The 21,659-nt window shown below is 48.6% G+C and overlaps 1 protein-coding gene across 1 annotated transcript in view; it reads left to right on the plus strand.

Moving 5' to 3' along the window:
• Positions 1-21,659, plus strand: part of LOC137537113 (uncharacterized) — a 162,792-nt gene that overhangs the window by 68,520 nt on the left and 72,613 nt on the right. The window contains 4 exon segments of the mRNA XM_068259248.1: positions 5,605-6,323; positions 8,657-9,471; positions 10,393-10,554; positions 16,569-16,615. Of these exon segments, the coding sequence (XP_068115349.1) occupies positions 5,605-6,323; positions 8,657-9,471; positions 10,393-10,554; positions 16,569-16,615 (1,743 nt within the window).

Genomic DNA, 21,659 nt, shown 5'->3' on the forward strand with positions numbered 1-21,659 from the left:
GCCACTGTGATGCAACTGATGACGGAGGATGAGCAGCCCGCCATCAGCTCTGCATCCGAGGCCTCCACCCTCACCACCACCACCACCCCTGTTCGCAGCAGCCGCCCAGCAGGGCCTGGGGAGGAGAAGGAGGTCAGTTCACCGTCACAAGTTGGTAGAGATGAGCGTAATGGCGTAATTACGATTTCGCGAAATTTCGCGTAATTAGTGTAATTACGTTTATGGCCATAAGTACATAATCGTAATGAAGGATTTCGTGAAATTTCGCGTAAGCTTAATTTTCGCGTAATTTTCGCATTGCAGCGGGTATTACGAAATTAATGCGTATGGCCATGCTCCCGAAGCGGAAAAGTTGACGCATGGATCAATGTTAGGTAGCCGCCGACTTTAAGGGTTAATAGCAAAGCCCCCTTAAATGCTAAGAGCCTCAAATTTGGAGAATATATTAAGGAGATCAGAAGGAATAAGAGGAAAAAATGTTTTTTCAAAAAGACCTTATAGTTTTTGAGAAAATCGATGTTAAAGTTTCAAAGGAAAAATCTAAACATTTAAAAACCCGCCGACTTTAACGGTTAATAGCAAAGCCTGCTTAAAGTTTAGGAACACCAAATTCCCAGGGTATATTAAGGGGATCAGTGGGAATAAGAGGAAAAAAAATTTTGCAAAAAGACCTTATAGTTTTTGAGAAAATCGATTTTTAAGTTTCAAGGGCGAAAATGTCTTTTAAATGCGGAAAATGTCAGTTTTTTTTGCACAGGTAACAATAGTGTATTATTTTCATAGATTCCCCCAAGTGGGAAGAGTTTTACTTACTTCGTTCTGAGTGTGGGAAATATAAAAAAAAACGACGTGGGGTCCCCCCTCCCAGACCTCTTTAACCCCTTGTCCCCCATGCAGACTGGGATAGCCAGAATGCGGAGCACCGGCCGCGTGGGGCTCCGCACCCTGACTATACCAGCCCGCATGGTCCATGGATTGGGGGGTCTCGGAAGGGGAGGGGCAGCCAAGCTTTCCCCTCCCCCTCCGAGCCCTTGTCCAATCCAAGGACAAGGGGCTCTTCTCCACCTCCGATGGGCGGTGGAGGTGGAGGCCGCGATTTCCTGGGGGGGGGGGGTTTCATGGTGGAATCTGGGAGTCCCCTTTAAAAAGGGGTCCCCCAGATGCCCACCCCCCCCTCCCAGGAGAAATGAGTATAGAGGTACTTGTACCCCTTACCCATTTCCTTTAAGAGTTAAAAGTAAATAAACACACAAACACTTAGAAAAAGTATTTTAATTGAACAAAAAACATAACCACGAAAAAAGTCCTTTAATATTCTTAATTAACCATTAATACTTACCTGTCCCTTTAAATAAATGATCCCTCGAAATAGCCTCGGAAATGTTCTATCAGTTACAATGTAACAAAGTTATTACAATGTAACAACTTTGTTACATTGTAACTACGCCGCACCCGACGTCACTCGCCGCTCAGTTACGCGTCCGTGCAGGACGCTAAGTCCCCGCAGCTCCCGCTGTCCACCCCGCCCACATCTGTCACCCACATGTGGGTGACATGTGGGTGACATGTGGGAGGGCAGCGGAGCCGGCGGGTACTTAGCGTCCTGCACGGACCCAACAGAGCTCTGAGCTATATAGCTCAGAGCTCTCTAAAGCATCTTTGTATTTTGGCTCCAAGGAGCCGCATTGGTCCTTAGCAGACCAATGGGGTTCCTTCTGATTTGAAGGAACCCCATTGGTCTGCTAAGGACCAATGGGGCTCCTTGGAGCCAAAATACAAAGATGCTTTAGAGAGCTCTGAGCTATATAGCTCAGAGCTCTGTCGGTCCGTGCAGCGCAGACGCGTATGCGGCGGCGGCGAGTGACGTCGGGTGTGGCGTAGTTACAATGTAACAAAGTTGTTACATTGTAATAACTTTGTTACATTGTAACTGATAGAACATTTCCGAGGCTATTTCGAGGGATCATTTATTTAAAGGGATTAAGTATTAATGGTTAATTAAGAATATTAAAGGACTTTTTTCGTGGTTATGTTTTTTGTTCAATTAAAATACTTTTTCTAAGTGTTTGTGTGTTTATTTACTTTTAACTCTTAAAGGAAATGGGTAAGGGGTACAAGTACCTCTATACTCATTTCTCCTGGGAGGGGGGGTGGGCATCTGGGGGACCCCTTTTTAAAGGGGACTCCCAGATTCCACCATGAACCCCCCCCCCAGGAAATCGCGGCCTCCACCTCCACCGCCCATCGGAGGTGGAGAAGAGCCCCTTGTCCTTGGATTGGACAAGGGCTCGGAGGGGGAGGGGAAAGCTTGGCTGCCCCTCCCCTTCCGAGACCCCCCAATCCATGGATCATGCGGGCTGGTATAGTCAGGGTGCGGAGCCCCACGCGGCCGGTGCTCCGCATTCTGGCTATCCCAGCCTGCATGGGGGACAAGGGGTTAAAGAGGTCTGGGAGGGGGGACCCCACGTCGTTTTTTTTTTATATTTCCCACACTCAGAACGAAGTAAGTAAAACTCTTCCCACTTGGGGGAATCTATGAAAATAATACACTATTGTTACCTGTGCAAAAAAAACTGAAAAATCGATTTTCTCAAAAACTATAAGGTCTTTTTGAAAAAAAATTTTTTCCTGTTATTCCTCCTGATCTCCTTACCTTAATATATTCTCCAAATTTGAGGCTCTTAGCATTTAAGGGGGCTTTGCTATTAACCCTTAAAGTCGGCGGCTTTTTTATATTATACGGAGCGTTACGGTTTAACGCGAAATTACGGTAGCGTTTCATGCGAAATTACAGCATGAACGAAACGCGAAATTACGCGTTGAAAATTACGCTTACGGTATTTTCAATTACGATTTTAATGGCAATTACACTACTGTAATTTTGCATCGTAATCGCAAATTTCGCATGCGTAATTTTAGTAATGCGAAATAACGAAAATTTCAGCTCAACTCTACAAGTTGGCGACCTGTCATTCAGCAGTATTTTGCCCCCAGGCATCATCAGGGAATTGTCTGCTGTTGTTGGCGATTTTGAGGAGGAGATGCTGATGGGCACTTTGTGGGAAGAGGGATTGGACAGCAAGACTGTGGCGACAGTCAAGCAGCCCATCCATGCATCAGGAGAGGAGTTTGGGGGGTCATTATCCGAGCAGGACATGTTTCAGGAGGGGGGAGGATGATGATGATGACAGGGTGACGGACAAAGACTGGGTGCCACCAGCTCCTGGGGATGTCATCATCAGCAGCTCTGAGGAGGAGGAGGAGGATGCGCTTGTGGGCCTTGCAAGGAGGCGCATCATTGCAAGCATTGGCAGCAGTAGGCAGGTCCTACAGCCTGCTGGTGTCTCAGGCTCAGCAGCAGCAGCATCTGCCAGTACCACCACCAGCCGCACCCAAGCCCCCCCCCCCAACCACCACAGGGAGACAGGCAGCAGCGGCTCCAGTCCGTAGGGGGGCTTTCACGTCACCAATCTGGCAATTTTTCAGCATGCCCACAGTTGACAGCAAGTACGCCCCTTGCAACCACTGTCAGCAGAAGCTGAGCAGAGGTGCAGACCCCTTAAAGTACAGCACCACCTCTCTTCTGAACCATCTTGCTGCTAAACATTACCACCATGAGGAGTTCAAGAGGCTGAAGGCATCTGGCGCTGGCAGTGGCACCACACCCACCACTGCACAGCCTTCAGAAGCAGCAACAGCAGCTACCCGCCCTCCTGCTCCTCCAGCACCACCAGCAGGAGTGCGGAAACGCACTGCTCCTCCCCCCTCTGCAACTCCTGCCGCCGACACTGAGGCCTGTTCTGGCAGCCAGTCCTCAGTGGCCTCCTCTGCTGTCTCCGCTGATTCCCGTGCTAGCAAAAGGCGACGCCAGAGCCTTTTGAGCGAGTCCTTCCAGGGGGTGGTTAGGGCTCTGCCTCCCAGCAGCCGTCGCGTGTGGCAGCTGAACGGCTTGCTGGCACAGGCCATGTGCTCCCAACTCCTGCTGTACACGCTCATGCAGGAGGGGAGCGACAGGCGTGCGCTGCTTGTTTGTGCAGCCCCAGACTGGCAGCTCCCCAGCAGACACTTCTTCGCCCGCAAGGTCATGCCTGCACTGCACCACTTTGTGATGGCCAATGTGGAGCGAGGGCTGGAGCACGCGGTTGGTGAAAGGGTCCACGTCACCATGGACTCCTGGAGCAGCCGCTTCGGGACAGGCCGCTACCTGTCCTTCACTGTCCACTGGGTCAGCTTGGTGGAAGGGGGTGAGGATGGGAGAGCAGCAGCGGGCACAGCAGCAGCAGCAACACAGTGGGTGGTGCCACCCCGCAGGGTCAGGGGAACTGCAGCAGGTTCCTCTGATCCTCTGCCATCGTCCGACACACCTGGCCAAACCCCCCGCCTCAGCAGCAGCGTGAAGCCACGCCACTGCCAAGCGCTGCTGCAGTTGGTCAGCCTTGGGAAAACCAAACTGACGGCAACCCATGTGTTGGCCAAACTCCAGGAGCAGGAGAGGAGTTGGCTGACCCCCAGAGGCCTCAGAGTCGGAGAGGTGGTGGCCGATAATGGGGCCAATCTGGTTGCCGCAATCGACAGGGGAAACCTGACCCACATCCCCTGTCTTGCCCACGTGCTGAACCTGGTGGTGCAGAAGTTCTTGCGCACCTACCAGGGGTTGGACGAACTGCTGGAAATGGCAAGGAATGTTGTGCGTCACTTCCGGCGCTCGCCTGCAGCCTCTGCGAGCCTGGAAGACATGCAAAAGGAGCTAGAGCTTCCACGCCATCGGCTGATCCTTGACGTTCCAACTCGCTGGAACTCCACCCTGGCGATGTTGGAGCGTCTGGTTGAACAGAAGCACGCTGTCAACCAGTACCTTGCCTTGGCCACTGTGTCCGCCGCTCAGAAAAGGGACAAGACCAGCAACATCCCATCCATCATCCCCGATGACGACTGGGGGCACATGCAGCAGGTGTGCTTAGTGCTGGCTCCCTTTCTGCAGGCCACCAACATGGTGAGCAGGGACCATGCTATGGTGTGCGAGTGGGTGCCCCTGGTTTGTCTGCTGAACAGGGCCCTCGATGCTTTGCTGGAACAGGGAGCGGCAGCCTTGGCCCAGCAGGAGCGGCATGCAGCTGCACAGTCCACCTCTGAGGGGGAGGAGGAGGAGGACTTGGTGGAGGTCCCTGACCTTGCTGCTGATGAGGGGGATCAGCACAGCGCAGCTGAGTTGGTGCGGGGGTGGAGAGAGGATGAGGCTGAGGAGGCAGAGGAGGAGGATGAGGACAGCACTGCCGTCGATGTGCCAGCACACGTGGCCCGCCTCTTCCCAATGGCAGCGCACATGCTGACGTGCCTGCGCAGGGACCCCAGGGTGATCCAGATGAAGCAGAGGGAGGACATTTGGATCAGCATGATGTTGGACCCACGCCTCAAGGGGAAGTTGAGCCAGTTCCTGCCTCCTGCAGGAGGAGACCCAGCGCAACAAATAAGGAGCTTGCGGACTTCCGGTTCCGGCGCCTGGTGAGATGGCTGCATGAGCGGTGAGCTCCGTCCTCCGCTACGAACTCCCGATCCCCTGCGACACTAAACATCTCCCCACTAACTGCTATCCGCATGGCGGAGTTCCCCGAGACGGCCACCATTGAGCGGTACCTGTTGCGTACCCCCCGGGACCTGAGACAACCCCGCACCACGAAGGGCAGCTTAAGCCAGGCACCTCCCAAGATGGCGGACGCTAACGCGGGAGATGACACATCCGCGAAGAACCAGGCATCTGCTGGGACGGAGGAGGCTATTGAGAGAGGTAACACTCTGGTGAGAGGCAGCGGCGACCAAGCACCCTCCGGAGTGATAGAAGCTAATGCTGGAGAAGGGGCTCCAGTAATGGAGCGCAGAGGAGACTTCACTCCAGCAGTAGACTACAAAGCTTTGGCTGCAGAAATGGTGGCACTCCTTCGCCCAGATCTCTCTTCAATGATAGCGGAAGCTATAGGATGCCACTTGAAAGACTTCAAAGGTGAGGTAACGGAGGTGGTGAAAAAGGTATCAGAAGTTGAGAAAAAACTTAGTGACCTGGAAGACAAGGTAGAGGAGGCCCAAAATCTGGCACAGACAACTTGTAATAAACAAGTAATCATATTTGACAAACTGGACGACCTTGAGAACCGTTCCAGGCGGAATAACTTAAGATTCATCGGCATACCAGAATCAGTAAAGCCTGCAGATTTAGCGTCTTTGTGCTCTACTACATTTCCGCAAGCCTTAGGTTTTAACACTCTACTTAAGGTGGAGCGAGCTCACCGAGTTGGCCCTGTCCGAAATGATCGTAAGGTCCCAGACCAGTAATAGCAAGATATCTAGACTATTCTGAAAAAACGGATTTAATGAAAGCCTACAGAACCTCACGACAACTAGATTATCAAGGCCGCAAGATCCTTATATTCGCAGATTACTCTGCGGAAGTAAACAAGGCTCGCAAGGCGTTTAACCCAGCATGCCAGACTCTTGTGAAAAAGAAAATCCGCTTTGCATTGAATTATCCGGCGACTCTGCTCATATATGACTCAGAAGGTAAAGCTAATCCTTTTGTGTGTCCTCAGGAGGCAGACAAATATATTCGCAAGCTGTCTGCTGGGTCTCCGCTTTTGCAGAGTCAGACCTCTGAACCTGATCAATTGCAGAACACTGACCAATCCCAAGAGGATCCCACTAAGCAATTGAGTCAAACATCTTCAGAATGGGGAGACTGACAGACACCTATTTAACATTCATGGTATTATTTAGCGCTGCCTCCTTATAACTTGTGTTATGATGCTATTACATTGGGGAGATGTTTTTTTGTGTTATTTTTGTTTTACTTTTTCAAGCTTAAACTAGGGGATTGACATTATGCACTTGGTTGCTGTTTTTTTTTCTTTTGTGCAAGTTCTTATTTAGTGGCGGAGGACTTACTCACTGCTCAATATCGAGGGGAATCCCTCTTTGTTTAGTCCTTTACTTTAAATGCTCGATAGAGGAGCCGCGCTGTCAGCTTGGCTCTTGTTGCTTACTGTACTGGTTTATTATTCTCATCAGGAAAAAAGGAAGTCAGAAAATGTATCACCTTTAAATGAGAATACTGTGATCCATGTTGGATGTGATTTAGTGGTGGGGATGCAGAGCCGATGTAGATCTTGCTGCATCGAGGTCTCTGTACTTTCATTGTCGAATTGTGGGAGTGGGAGGGTTTGGGTCGAAACTGGGTGGGTTGATGGTGTCTCCGTCACATTTATTATATATTTAGATAGGTGTTTTAGTTATCCTTCCGGATACTCTCATAATGATAAAAGTACTGTTGGGGAAGTGTAGCTGGGACACTCCCTGACAATTAAGAATGTTTATTATAACTTGTTCTGGTTAATGCCCCCTTTCTGTCATCCTCCTTAAAGACCTTAAATTAATTACGTGGAATGTACGTGGCCTGCGTACACCACAGAAACGTACCCAAGTATTGCGCCATTTACATAAAATGAAGGTAGACTGCGCAATTCTACAAGAGACACATTTGCGGGAAAACGAAATTCAACTTATGTCTAAATTTTGGGTGGGCAAAGCAATTGGCTCCCCCTCTTGTGGAAGAAGAGCTGGAGTTATTATACTGTTCAATAAACAACTTGCAGGCAAAATAAAGACATCTGAGGTAGACATGGATGATGGGAGATGGCTAAAGGTAGATATTTGAGGACCAACATCTCATTATATGGGGAATATACGCACCGAATACTGATAACCAAGCTTTTTACGACACATTAGCTACTAACATTCAAACTGCCCCATCGTATGCGAAAGTCATAGTAGCTGGAGATTATAATGCTGTCCCATCAATAAGAGAAGACAGAAAGGGGCCATCCCCAAGGATGGATGTGCCTGTGAGGCATCAGGATAAACAATTAGAACTCTTCTTACTAGAGACAGGACTAACCGATATATGGAGACATTTACACCCCTTAGATCGTGATTTTACACACTATTCGGGAGTGCACGCTTCACACTCCAGGATAGATTTAATCCTAGTGTCCCCTAATCTGATTACTAAATTTATTTCATGTGATATTAAAGCAATGCTCATTTCTGATCATGCTCCAGTCCAAGCTTTGGTACATCTGGGCCTAACTAAACGCACATGGGAAGGATGGAGGTTCCCCAGCTATCTTTACAATGACGAACAATTTGCATCTCTCATCACTAATTGGTGGTGGGAATACTCTGAAGACAATAGACAACACCGCAGGGAGCCAATTCTGTACTGGGAAACGGCTAAGGCAGTCCTAAGGGGACGTATCATAGGATATGTTGCATCATATAAAAAAAAGGCGCTGGAAAATTACACTCAGACATGTGGTAGAGTCAGAATAGCCTATCTAACATATTTAGAACAACCCTTGGACATTAATCGTAAGTTATGGCTAAATGCCAAAAAAGAATGTGATCTTTGGCTGGAAAGATACGATAAAACTTTTCGTTCATATAGAGCAGCAAAGTTTTTCAAATTGGCTAATAAGTCGGGAAAATTTCTTGCCAATTTAACTAAGTCTGGGTGGGCTCCCAGTCATATCCACTCATTAAAAGATTCACAAGGCAAGCTACGATCAGGGCATAAAGAGGTGATTAATGTATTTACTTCTTTCTATGAAAGATTATATGAATCTAAGGGAGTAGACTCTGTGAGTATGGAAGAATACTTGGGGAAAATTACATTGCCAAAACTTTCGGAAGATGATCTAGAATACTTAAATGCCGATATTACAGAAAAAGAAGTAGATCAGATAGTCAAACATTCGACACTAGGGAAAGCTCCAGGTCCGGATGGACTTACATCTGAATTTTATCGATTATTGAGACCACAAATCACGACATGTTTAACGTCTCTGTACAACAAAATTATTTCAACGCAGACATTCCCCCCTACGGCCAATTTGGCATATATTAAGTTGATCCCGAAACCTGGCAAGGAGCCGGAAGATCCGGCCTCTTATAGGCCGATCTCACTCCTTAATCAGGACATTAAATTTGCATCCAAAATTATGGCAGATAGACTGGCAGTTTTACTTCCCAATTTAATTATGGACAATCAAGTAGGATTCGTTCAGGGACGGAGTGCGGTGTCTAATATAAGAAGGGCTTTGTCTATCTTGGAACACTGCCGGCTGGGGGGAGGTGAGACTGGATCGGAGGCCTTCTTGGCATTAGATGCTGAGAAGGCCTTCGATAGCGTCGAGTGGCCATGGCTTTATAGAGTAATGTCGGCATTTGGGTTCGAGGGAAAATTTATGTCCTATATTTTGGCTATGTATGACAAACCTGAAGCTAAGGTGTCCCTACTGGAGGGGATGGGAGCGAATGTGTCGTTGGGACGGGGGACGAGGCAGGGGTGCCCTTTATCTCCATTATTATTTAATTTGGCCCTGGAGCCTCTGTCTCGTGCCCTGAGCTCATTGGATATATTTGAGGGTATACAAGTTGGGGCCTGTCATGAAAAGTCGGCTCTATTTGCGGACGACATTTTGCTATTTTTATCTAATCCAAAAAGAGATTTGACTAAAATAATGGCGCACATTAAAATGTTTGGGTCCTTCTCGGGACTGGTTATAAACTATCACAAGAGTGAACTGCTTTTTTTATCTAAACATTCTCATGAGAAGCATAAGGAATGGCTTAGTTTGAGAGGAATTAAGGGAGCTGCTGAATTTATTACATATTTGGGGATAAAAATCCCAAGGGATCCTGGTCGTCTATATCACCTTAACTATGCCCCCCTTATAGATAAAATCAAAGCTGAATTACATAGATGGGAACATCTCCCGATATCTCTAAGCGGAAGAATATATCTGATTAAGATGATCAGTTTTGCACGCTTGCTATATCCCCTCCAGACTATACCTATTTTGATGCGCCATAAAGACATTGTGATTATAGAATCAGCTTTTGTAAAATTCTTATGGTCCAGTAGAAAGCCTAGAATAGCCTTATCCAAGTTAAAAAAATCTGCTGACCAGTTGGGATTTAATTTCCCTGATATTAGAGGCTATAATTTGGCATCACTATTTCGACACATAAGGGATTGGATGGGAAATTCTACTTATTACTCCAATACCCCTCTGGAGTCGGAAATGGTATTGCCTTGGTCTTTACAGGGTATACTCCATACTAAACTTTCACTTTTGCCCTCATATATAAAAAAGAATTTAGTGTTGAGAGACACTGTGCTTGCCTGGAGGGAATCCAGGAAATTGTTTAAATTGTCTGGTCAGCTATCTCACCGAGCTCCGTTGGTGGGCAACCCTGGGTTTCTTCCGGGTAATATGCATGCTGCCTTTCAAATATGGAGAAAAAAAGGAGTGGTTTGCTTGTCCTCATTTCTGACTCCTGTAGGGTCTCTCCGAAACTTTGAAGACATTAAGAAACAATACCCTTTTATGTCAACTCATCACTTTTACTACTCCCAACTTAAAAGTTATTTTGAATCAGTGATGGGAAGAGGCGGGGTTTTACCCATAAACCAGAGATTTGAAGACATGCTGTCAGGACTAGATGGTAAACAATCCCTTTCGTGGATATACTCCTTTATTAGGGACAATCAAGTAAGAGGCATGGGCTTACTAACCATCTCTCCAAGTGGTCCAACTTGAGTGGGAACTCTTTGGAAGAGGTCCAAGAATCCGTAGTTCTAGCCTGGAATCTTACTAGGAAATCTATCATTAGTGCTGATTGGCGGGAGATGCAATACAAGATTATTCATAGAGCATATATACCAATAAAAGGACCCTACCGTCATTCGGGAAATACAGCTGAACTACATGGTTGCCCTAAAATGTCCCTCTCTTTCCCCAGATTTAGATCATATGCTATGGTCATGTGAACCTATACAGTCACTTTGGGCTATGGCGCTGGACCTTTTGCAGAGAATTCATGGAAAAAATAGAGCATTACATCCCCTTTTCTGTCTGCTACATAGTCCTGACTTTTTGGAAGGAGAACAGACTAAGTCTTTATTTAGAATAGAACATATGGTGCTGCTTGCTACCAAGAAGCTCATATTGCGCCACTGGCTACAACCTACAGTGTTTACTGAAAATATGCTGAAAGAAATAATAGATCACCTTATGCATTTAGAAAACTTGAATATTGAGCGAGAAAAGAAACATTCTTTAAAAAAGTTCTTTAAAACTTGGAGAGCTTATTTAGAAAAAGAATGTTCGAGAGAGCTGATTAAGAGTGTGATGACTCCTTTACAAAACACTACCTGGTATCTGGAACAAAAAATAGGTGGATATCTGGGGGTACTTGAAGTTTAATAACATGGGAGAAATACATCCTTGGAAGAATAATGAGACAGGGGAGAACTCTGGAGGGAGATATTATGTGACGGAGACACCAATACCAATACTGTATATAGTTAGGTGGGGTAGAATAGTTGTTAAATGTTAAGTTTATACAATGCGTACTGGTCTTAATCTGCTAAAAGCAAAATACGTGCTGCATCTGGAAAAGGTGGAAAACTTCACGATAAATCTACAATCGACAAACTCTAGATGGTGTTGAACTGAATCCACTTTGCCTGAGAGGCTAAGAGCAAGTGGGGATGTTAAAAATGATGCTCATTTCTATACTTTTCTTAGAACCCCATTATGTACACGTTTAATGGAGAAACGGTTTTCTCTCTTTACCCATGGTATGACATCTAATATAAAATAGAAAAATTGAAGGTTGTAAATGATTATTGTTGAAAAATGTATATGTTTACGGCTGTGAACTTTAGACATGCTGTCAAATGTTATATGACAATCTTCAATAAAAATTTATACCGAAAAAAAAAGAAAAAAAAATAAGGAGCTTGCAGCAGGCCCTTGTTGAGCGCTTGGAGGAAGCCTTCCCCCAGCCTTCCACCCCCACTGTCCAGCCAGCACAGAGGCAGCAGCAGGTGCCTGCATCCAGCAGCAGCAAGTGCCCCACAGACCTGCTGTCTCTCAGCCACGAGCTCTACAGGACTGTAGAGGCTCCGGCAGCAGTGACTAGAGAGGAGGTGCATGCAGCAGCATCCTCCACCGGTCACAGCCAGCGCCTGACCCGCATGGTGGCTGACTACATGGGGGGTCCTACAGCGGGCTTGACAGCGATGCCCCTGTTGATTCCATGGAGTATTGGGTCAAGCGCCTGGAGATCTGGAGCAAGCTGGCGCAGTACGCCCTGGAAGTGCTGTCCTGTCCCCCTTCCAGCGTGCTGTCCGAGCGCTGTTTCAGTGCAGCTGGTGGCGTGGTGACCGAGAAATGCTCACGTCTGTCTCACAAGTCTGTGGACAGACTGACGTTTCTCAAGATGAACCAGGCGTGGGTGGAAGGCGAGTTCCTGGCCCCTGTTGTCGGCGAGAGGGGGATATGAAGTGGCTGCCGGAACCATCGTTAATATGCCTTACCACCCTTTACCACCTCCTGGCTCCTGCTCACTAAGCCAGCCTGGTTCACTTTGACTATTACGTCGCCTGCAGCCACACATTTTACACCTACAGTGGGCTGCTGTGTACTGCCCTTCTGCTGTCTGTCTGTGTTTCCCACTACCAGGGTACACAGAATTACCATCTGCTGCCACTCTGCCACCAGCTATTACGTCCAACAATAGCTATATGTGTAATTTGCTGTAAAAAAAAGAAAAAAAAAAGGTTTAATTTTTCTGAGGTGCCCGGGTTGAAAACTGTGTTGTCCCAGTTGTGTATTGGACATGATGTGGGCTGCACGACCGCTGTCTGGGACCTCCTGTTGTGTTTATTTACAGCCCTGGTATCACCGCTAGGTACCAGGGCTATTATGTCACACTGCCTGCCTGCTGCCACACTCACACTACTCCTCCATTCCTCCTGCTGCTGTCTGTCTGTGTTTCCCACTGCCAGGGTACACAGAATTACCTTTTGCTGCCACTCTGCCACCAGCTATTACGTCCAACAATAGCTATATGTGTAATTTGCTGTAAAAAAAAATAAAAAAAAGGTTTAATTTTTCTGAGGTGCTGAAAACTGTGTTTTCCAAGTTGTGTATTGGACATGATGTGGGCTTCACGACCGCTGTCTGGAACTTCATGCTGTGTATTTACGGCCTGGTACCACCGCTAGGTACCACAGCCTATTATGTTTCGCTGCCTGCCTCATTGACTTCCTGCTGCCACACACTCATCCTCCTGCTGCTGAATTTACCTCCTGCTGTCTGTGTGTTTTCACTGCCAGGGAGCACATACAATGGCGCTTCCACCATGCGTCACTAGCTATTTATTACGCTCAAAAATAGCTGCATTTCTTTAAAAATAAAAAAATATATACTTTTTAATACTTTGTGATATTATTTTTAGAGGTGTCCGGGTTGAAAACTGTGTTGTCCCAGTTGTGTATTGGACATGATGTGGGCTTCACGACCGCTGTCTGGAACCTCATGCTGTGTATTTACGGCCTGGTACCACCGCTAGGTACCACAGCCTATTATGTCTCGCTGCCTGCCTCATTGACTGCCTGCTGCCACACACTCATCCTCCTCCTCCTCCTGCTGCTGAATTTACCTCCTGCTGTTTGTGTGTTTCCACTGCCAGGGAGCACATACAATGGCGCTTCCACCATGCGAAGAAGAAGAAGAAGATGATCATGATACAGTACTGAACAGAACTTTGGACACACCTTCTCATTCAAACAGTTTTGGTTTTTTTTAAAGGAACATCCCCACATAATCACTTGCTGTTGTTACTTGGAAAAAAGGATGTTTCTTGCATCATTCACCCCCAAAACAAGTGTTGGAAGCTATTTAAGGCCAATTCAAATAGTCAGCTCGAAGAATGAGCTCGAATATCGACTCGAATAGTGAGCTAGAATACCGAGGTCGAATCGAATAGTAAAAAATATGCGACTCGAATATTCGACCGAACTCGAATAATTTACTATTCGAATTCGACCTAACTCGAATATTAAAAAGGGGTATCCGAGCATTCCTAGCCAGAATAGTTGCCCCCAGCATAGGTTAGATAGGTAGGTGCCCCCAGTATAGGTTATTTAGGTAGGTGCCTGCAATATAGGTAGCCAGTATAGTTGCCACCTGTATAGGCTAGCTAGGTAGGTGCCCCCAATACAGGTTAGATAAGTGCCCCAGTATAGGTTAGATAGGTAGCTGCCCCCCAGTGTAGGTTAGATTAGGTAGCTGCCCCCCAGTGTAGGTTAGATAGGTAGCTGCCCCCCAGTGTAGGTTAGATAGGTAGCTGCCCCCAGTGTAGGTTAGATTAGGTAGGTGCCCCCCAGTGTAGGTTAGATAGGTAGCTGCCCCCCAGCGTAGGTTAGATTAGGTAACTGCCCCCCAGTATAGGTTAGATAGGTAGCTGCCCCCACTATAGGTTAGATAGGTAGCTGCCCCCCAGCGTAGGTTACATTAGGTAGGTGCCCCCCAGTATAGGTTAGATAGGTAGTTGCCCCCCAGCGTAGGTTAGATTAGGTAGCTGCCCCCCAGTATAGATTAGATAGGTAGGTGCCCCCCAGTGTAGGTTAGACAGGTAGCTGCCCCCCAGTATAAGTTAGATAGGTAGCTGCCCCCCAGTGTAGGTTAGATTAGGTAGGTGCCCCCAGTATAGGTTAGATTAGGTAGCTGCCCCCCAGTGTAGGTTAGATTAGGTAGGTGCCCCCCAGTATAGGTTAGATTAGGTAGGTGCCCCCCCAGTATAGGTTAGATAGGCAGCTGCCCCCCAGTGTAGGTTAGATAGGTAGCTGCCCCCCAGCGTAGGTTAGATAGGTAGCTGCCCCCCAGTATAGGTTAGATAGGTAGCTGCCCCCCAGCGTAGGTTAGATAGGTAGCTGCCCCCCAGTATAGGTTAGATAGGTAGCTGCCCCCCAGTGTAGGTTAGAAAGGTAGCTGCCCCCAGTGTAGGTTAGAGTAGGTAGCTGCCCCCCAGTGTAGGTTAGATAGGTAGCTGCCCCCCAGTGTAGGTTAGATAGGTAGCTGCCCCCCAGTGTAGGTAAGATTAGGTAGGTGCCCCTCAGTATAGGTTAGATAGGTAGCTGCCCCCCAGCGTAAGTTAGATTAGGTAGGTGCCCCCCAGTATAGGTTAGATAGATAGGTAGCTGCCCCCCTATGATGGAGGGGGGGAGCCAGAGCCGCGGGGAGGGCAGCCCGACCTCTCCCTCTCTCTCCTCTCCCAGGCCGCCCTCCGTGCTCCCCCCTCCAGACTGCAGAGTCCCTCGCCACCGGTCTCTTCCTCTCTGCCTATACGATGATACACACGCCGCTTCTGGCTAACAGGAAGCAGCGTGTGTATCATCGTATAGGCAGAGAGGAAGAGACTGGCGGCGAGAGAGCAGCGCTTGGAACGCAGGGAGGTATGTTGTATACAGCGCTCCCTGCGCATTACTCTGCAGTCTGGAGGGGGGAGCACGGAGGGCGGCCCGGGAGAGGAGAGGGAGGGAGAGGTCGGGCTGCCCTCCCCGCGGCTCCGGCTCCCCCCTCCATTATAGCGTCCCCCTCCCAACAGCACCCCAGGCGGCCGCACGCCCAGCACGGCCCAAGAAACGGGCGTGAAGACAATACATACTCTGTACAGCTCTGCGTATTATGTCAGTGCTATATAAATACTTAAAATAAATATCTAAACACAATGTAATGTGACAATAATCACAACTAGCTTTAGAAATATGATGACCTCATAATTCTAGGAAAGGGCACAATACTGGAGTGTCCACAAATCAGGCATCAGTATAGAAATACAAACATATTGGAGTCTGCTGCAGTGTTAGAAGTGGCAGAGAGGGGCGCACTATGCACGGAGGCTGCAAAGAAACACCCACTCTATAAAATCATAAGAATGGGGCAAATTATGTGGTCATTAATACCTGGGGGTCGCCGATAAATTCTCCATGCAGGAGGTTGAAGCATCCGGTGTCATGTCAGCTATTGCAGCCTCTCAGATGTTGCAGCTCTGTTGCTTCTGCGCATGCGGCTGTGGGACGTGCGTGCTACGTCATCCTCCAACGCTGCAGTTCAATTCTCTTACAAGGTAGTGTGAAGAATCTGTATATTTTTATGCTGCTCTGTTTATCTCATTATACTCCACCCCTTGCTCTTGAAATAGTCGTGCGCAGCAACACCACATCCACCCATCCTCTATCATTTAATTAGAAGGCAATACAAGCATATCTACCTTCTATAGGATGATACGGAGGAAATCAGGAAGGGCTGTAGGAGGTTAGTATGCTAATGACAGCGGTGGGGGGCGGAGGCGGCCGCAACGTTCAACACAATTCAGCTGCATAAAAACGGGCATGCGCTTTTAATTGTCGCGTACTGAAGACGTGTAGCCCGATGCTCTAGTACGCGATGACGTTTATCCTTCAGCGTGCAGGGCTGCATTCGGGCTGCAATTTCTGACATGACACCGGCAACAGGAGAGGAGAACTGATTCCCATAATAATTCTAATTAGAATGCACGTTATTCTACAAACTGTGGCTGCAGTTAGCCTATTCACCACAAGATGGCGAATGAAGCCACAGACAGGAAGTGATGTAATGTAACACAGAAAGGAATTATTGTAACAGTGGGAAGAGAATTGGCAGGAAGTGGAGGGGAGACATTGTTGGAAGAGGTAATTGTGTGATTGATTGTTGTTATGTATTGAGCAGAGCAGAGGTCGGGGTGGCCATACTTTGTTACAGAGGAGGTCATAGTACACCTGTCACTATCCTGATCATCCCCCTTGAAGTAATTGCCATACAAGAGACTTTTCTATAACTGCTGTGACTTGTTAGCCAGTTTTCTATTATGGCTGGCATCTTACTTTACTAGGCATACATCACACCATAGAGTGAATGTAATATCTTCATCCAGTGTAGCCATGTCCCATGTGTTCCCCAGCATTGCCATTATCCTCCAGTATGTAATGCATGTGCCCCAACAGTCACAATCTGGACAGGACATTCATGGTATGAGAGGCTGCGACACGTGGCATCTCCCTTTATGTCCCGATTCATTCTGAAATGATGGAGCCGGCGGCACCTTGACACAGTGGTGCTCATCAGAGCTAGGATATGCGAGATACTCGGATATCCTAGCTCTTTTTTCTCTATTCGAGCTCGAATACCGAGCTCGAATAGTATTAGCTATCCGGGCTGTGCTATCCGAGCGCACTCGGATAGCAAGCAGCTATCCGGAGATATCCTAGCTATCTGAGCTCGGATAGCATCATCCGCTCGGATAGCGTCATGTCAGACGTCACCTCGAGTCCTCACAAGTGAATCAGAGGGCTCCCAGCCCTCTGACTGCAGCCAATCACAGAGGGGGAGCCTGGCCAAGCCCCCCTCTATAAATAGCAGGCGCCATGTTGCCTCACTCGTCCTGCTTGCGACTTACTGACTGACTGTACTGAGAGATTGCTCCAGTGCTTTTTGTCTGTGCAAGGGCATTTATTGTTCAATACACCAAGCGTTTTTTCACTCCAACACTTGATATTCACCTGTATTGCTTTGTATTGTAAATAGATTGTATTTTAGGCAGTTTAGTTTGTGTGATTAGGGACTAGGGAGGAAGACAGTCACTGGTGCTGCAGCAGCTAGGCCCTGTGCCTAGGCAAGGCAGCCTGCCCTGCTCTGTGCTCTAGTCTCTAGTTACCTGTGCTCTCACCTGTCCTACTCTACTGTACTACTTCTGTGTTAGATAGATTATTGTACTATTTTGTAGTTAGCAGGCCCAGCTTTACTGCTATATACCTGTCCTGTATCTGCTCTCTGTAATCTAGTCACACCTGTTCTATTGTTTAGCTAGAATCTTCTATTGTTTAGTTAGTACTGTAGTGTACTCTAGTCTGTGTATAGGGACCGTCCGTCAACGCGTTACCTAGGGTCTTTGTGTGCGCAGTGCACATTTGCGCTGTCCGCACCCTCTCGTTAGTGCTACACCCGTCCTATTGTTTATATTACTTGTATTGTGTATTCGCTGAATTGTACTGTACTGTAGTCTGTGTATAGGGACACCGTCAGTCAGCGTCAGCTAGGGTCTTTGTGTGCGCACTGTGCACTCTCTCGTTAGCGCTACACCGATCTCTGCAGAGTAGAGTACACCTGTCCGTCACCTCACACACCCACCACCACCAGTCCCACCCCATTAAAGTACCCCACTTGTCCCACCCGCCTTTACATACCTAACTTTTTTTTTTCATTTGTATAATAAAAAATATATGATGTCTGGCACTGGCAGCCGCGGTTTGGGCAGGGGCAGCAAGGGCATTGGCAAGAGAGGAGGTCGTGGCAGCCGCGCCACCACCACCACCATGCGCAGTTTTGCGTCTGCACCAGTGGCTATTCAGCCATTAGCCACTGGCCGTGGACGCCTTGGCCGCCCAACAGCTGGGAGTCACGCTGCAGAGACACAGCAGCAGCGTGTGGCGCAGATGTTCCTCCCACCACCAGGTCGTAGCCGTCCTATTGAGGAGAAGGACGCAGACTCTGTGGTGGAACTGATGGTGGATGAGCAGGCCACCATTAGCTCTGGAACCGAGTCCTCCACCCCCGCCACCACTTCTGTTCGCAAGAGCAGCAGCAGCCGCCCAGCACTGCCTGGGGAGGAGGAGGAGGAGTGCAGTTCTCCAGCCCCAGCGGGCAACACCAGCACCCTGTCACTCAGCAGCACCTTCTTCTTATCCCCAAGCACAGCGGGGCTATGGAGTGCTGTTGCGGCAGAATTGGAGGAGGAAGAAATGCTGATGGGCACTTTGGGGGATGATGCTTTGGACAGTCAGACAGTGGTGACTGTCCCTCAGCCCATGCATGCAGAAGGGGAGTTTGTGGGGTCATCCGAGCAGGACATGTTTGCAGAGGGGGAGGATGATGATGACAGGGTGAAGGACAGAGACTGGGTGGCAGATCCTGAGGATGTCATCAGCTCTGAGGAGGAGGAGGAAGATGCGTCTGTGGGCCTTGCTAGAAGGATCAGCATCGCAGGCATAGGCAGGATCAGAAGTGGGTGTGGTATGCAGGCCACATAGGGTGCTGATCCGGAGGCGTAGAGTTCTGCCAGTGCCACCAGCCGCACCAAGAACCCCCCCTAACCACCACAGGGAGACCAGCGGCAGCAGCACCTTCCAGCTGAAGGGGCAACTTCACCTCCCCAATTTGGAATTATTTCACCCTGCCATATGTGGAGTGCAAGTATGCCACCTGCAACCAGTGCCGCCAGCAGCTCAGCAGAGGGAAGGAGCCCTCTGCATACGGCACCACCTCTCTGGTGAACCATCTGGCAGAGAAACACTTTCATGAGCATGAGGAGTTCATGAAGTTGAAAGAAGCTGGCAGTGGCAGACCCGCCACCACTGCGAAGCCGTCGGCAGCAGCCACCCGTCCTCCTCCACCTCCTCCAGCAGCACCAGCAGGAGTGCGTCAGCAACGCACTGCTCCTCCTCCCTCTGCAACTCCTGCCGCCGACACTGAGGCCTGTTCTGGCAGCCAGTCCTCAGTGGCCTCCTCTGCTCCCTCCAGTGATTCCCGTGCCAGCAAAAGGCGTCGCCAGACCCTGCTCAGCGACACCTTCCAGGGGGTGGTCAGGGTTCTGCCTCCCAGCAGCCGTCGCGTGCGTCAGCTGAACGGCTTGCTGGCACGGGCCATGTGCTCCCAACTCCTGCCTTATTCCCTTGTGCAGGAGGGGAGCGACATGCGTGGACTACTGATGTGTGCAGCCCCCGATTGGCCAATCCCCAGCCGACATTTTTTCGCACGCACGCCATCCCTGCACTTCACCGCTCTGTAATGGCCAATGTCGGGAGAGGGCTGGATCACGCGGTGGGTCAACGGGTCCACGTCACCATGGACTCGTGGAGCAGCCTGTTTGGGACAGGCCGCTATCTGTCCTTCACCGCGCATTGGGTCAGCTTGGTGGAAGGGGGTGAGAAGGGGGAAGCAGCATCGGGCACTGTCAGAGCAGCAGCAGCAACAACGCAGTGGGTGGTGCCACCATGCAGGGTCAGCGGAATTGCCGATCTGGAGCGAGCTTGCGCAGTACGCCCTGGAAGTGCTCTCCTGCAAAAAATTTTTTTTTTTATTATTATTTTAGAGGTGTCCGGGTTGAAAACTGTGCTGTCCCAATTGTATATTGGACACAATGTGGGCTTCACGACCGCTGTCTGGAAGCTCATGGTGTTTATTTACGGCCCTGGTATCACCGCTAGGAACCAGGGCCTATTATGTCTCGCTGCCTGCCCTCCTGCCTGCTGCCAGTCTGCCACTGTGCCACACACTCATCCTCCTCACGCTGCCTGCTGCTGTATTTCCTCCTGCTGTCTGTATGTTTCCACTGCCAGGGAACACATTACAAGGTGCTGCTGCCCATACGCCACCAGCTATTTACGCTCAAAAATAGCTGCATTTAAAAAAAAAAAAAATTTAAATTATTTTAGAGGTATCCGGGTTGAAAACTGTGCTGTCCCAATTGTGTATTTGACACAATGTGGGCTTCACGGCCGCTGTCTGGAACCTCATGGTGTTCATTTACGGCCCTAGTACCACCGCTAGGACCCAGGGCCTATTATGTCTGGCTGCCTGCCCTGCTGCTGGCTGCAGCCAGTCTGCCACACACTCATCCTCCTCACGCTGCCTGCAGTTGTATTTCCTCCTGCTGTCTGTGTCTCCTCTGCCAGGGAACACATTACAAGGTGCTGCTGCCCATGCGCCCCCAGCTATGTCTCGCTGCCCGCCTGCCTGCTGCCACTGCCAGTCTGCCACACACTCACGCAGCCTGTTGTTGTATTTACTCCTGCTGTCTGTGTCTCCACTGCCAGGGAACACATTACACCGCCAGGGTACACAGAAAAAGGCGCTGTGGCTTGCAATGTGCCACTACCTATTATGCCATCAGCACAAATATAACTATGGTGTTATTAAAATAAAATATTTCCACAAATGAAGTAAAAAAAATATTACAAAAGAAAGGACACATAATATAATGATAGAGAAGAAGAAGAAGATATAGAAGAAGAAGATATAGATGAAGAAGATATACAGTGGGTTGCAAAAGTATTCGGCCCCCTTGAAGTTTTCCACATTTTGTCACATTACTGCCACAAACATGAATCAATTTTATTGGAATTCCACATGAAAGACCAACACAAAGTGGTGTACACATGAGAAGTGGAACGAAAATCATACATGATTCCAAACATTTTTTACAAATAAATAACTGCAAAGTGGTGTGTGCATAATTATTCGGCCCCCTTTGATCTGAGTGCAGTCAGTTGCCTATAGACATTGCCTGATGACTGCTAATGACTAAATAGAGTGCACCTGTGTGTAATCTAATGTCAGTACAACTACAGCTGCTCTGTGAGGGCCTCAGAGGTTGTCTAAGAGAATATTGGGAGCAACAACACCATGAAGTCCAAAGAACACACAAGACAGGTCAGGGATCAAGTTATTGAGAAATGTAAAGCAGGCTTAGGCTACAAAAAGATTTCCAAAGCCTTGAACATCCCACGGAGCACTGTTCAAGCGATCATTCAGAAATGGAAGGAGTATGGCACAACTGTAAACCTACCAAGACAAGGCCATCCACCTAAACTCACAGGCCGAACAAGGAGAGCGCTGATCAGACATGCAGTCAAGAGGCCCATGGTGACTCTGGACGAGCTGCAGAGATCTACAGCTCAG

Source organism: Hyperolius riggenbachi, chromosome 10 (assembly GCF_040937935.1).
Source record: "Hyperolius riggenbachi isolate aHypRig1 chromosome 10, aHypRig1.pri, whole genome shotgun sequence".
In the NCBI taxonomy this organism is placed as follows: Eukaryota; Metazoa; Chordata; class Amphibia; order Anura; family Hyperoliidae; genus Hyperolius; species Hyperolius riggenbachi.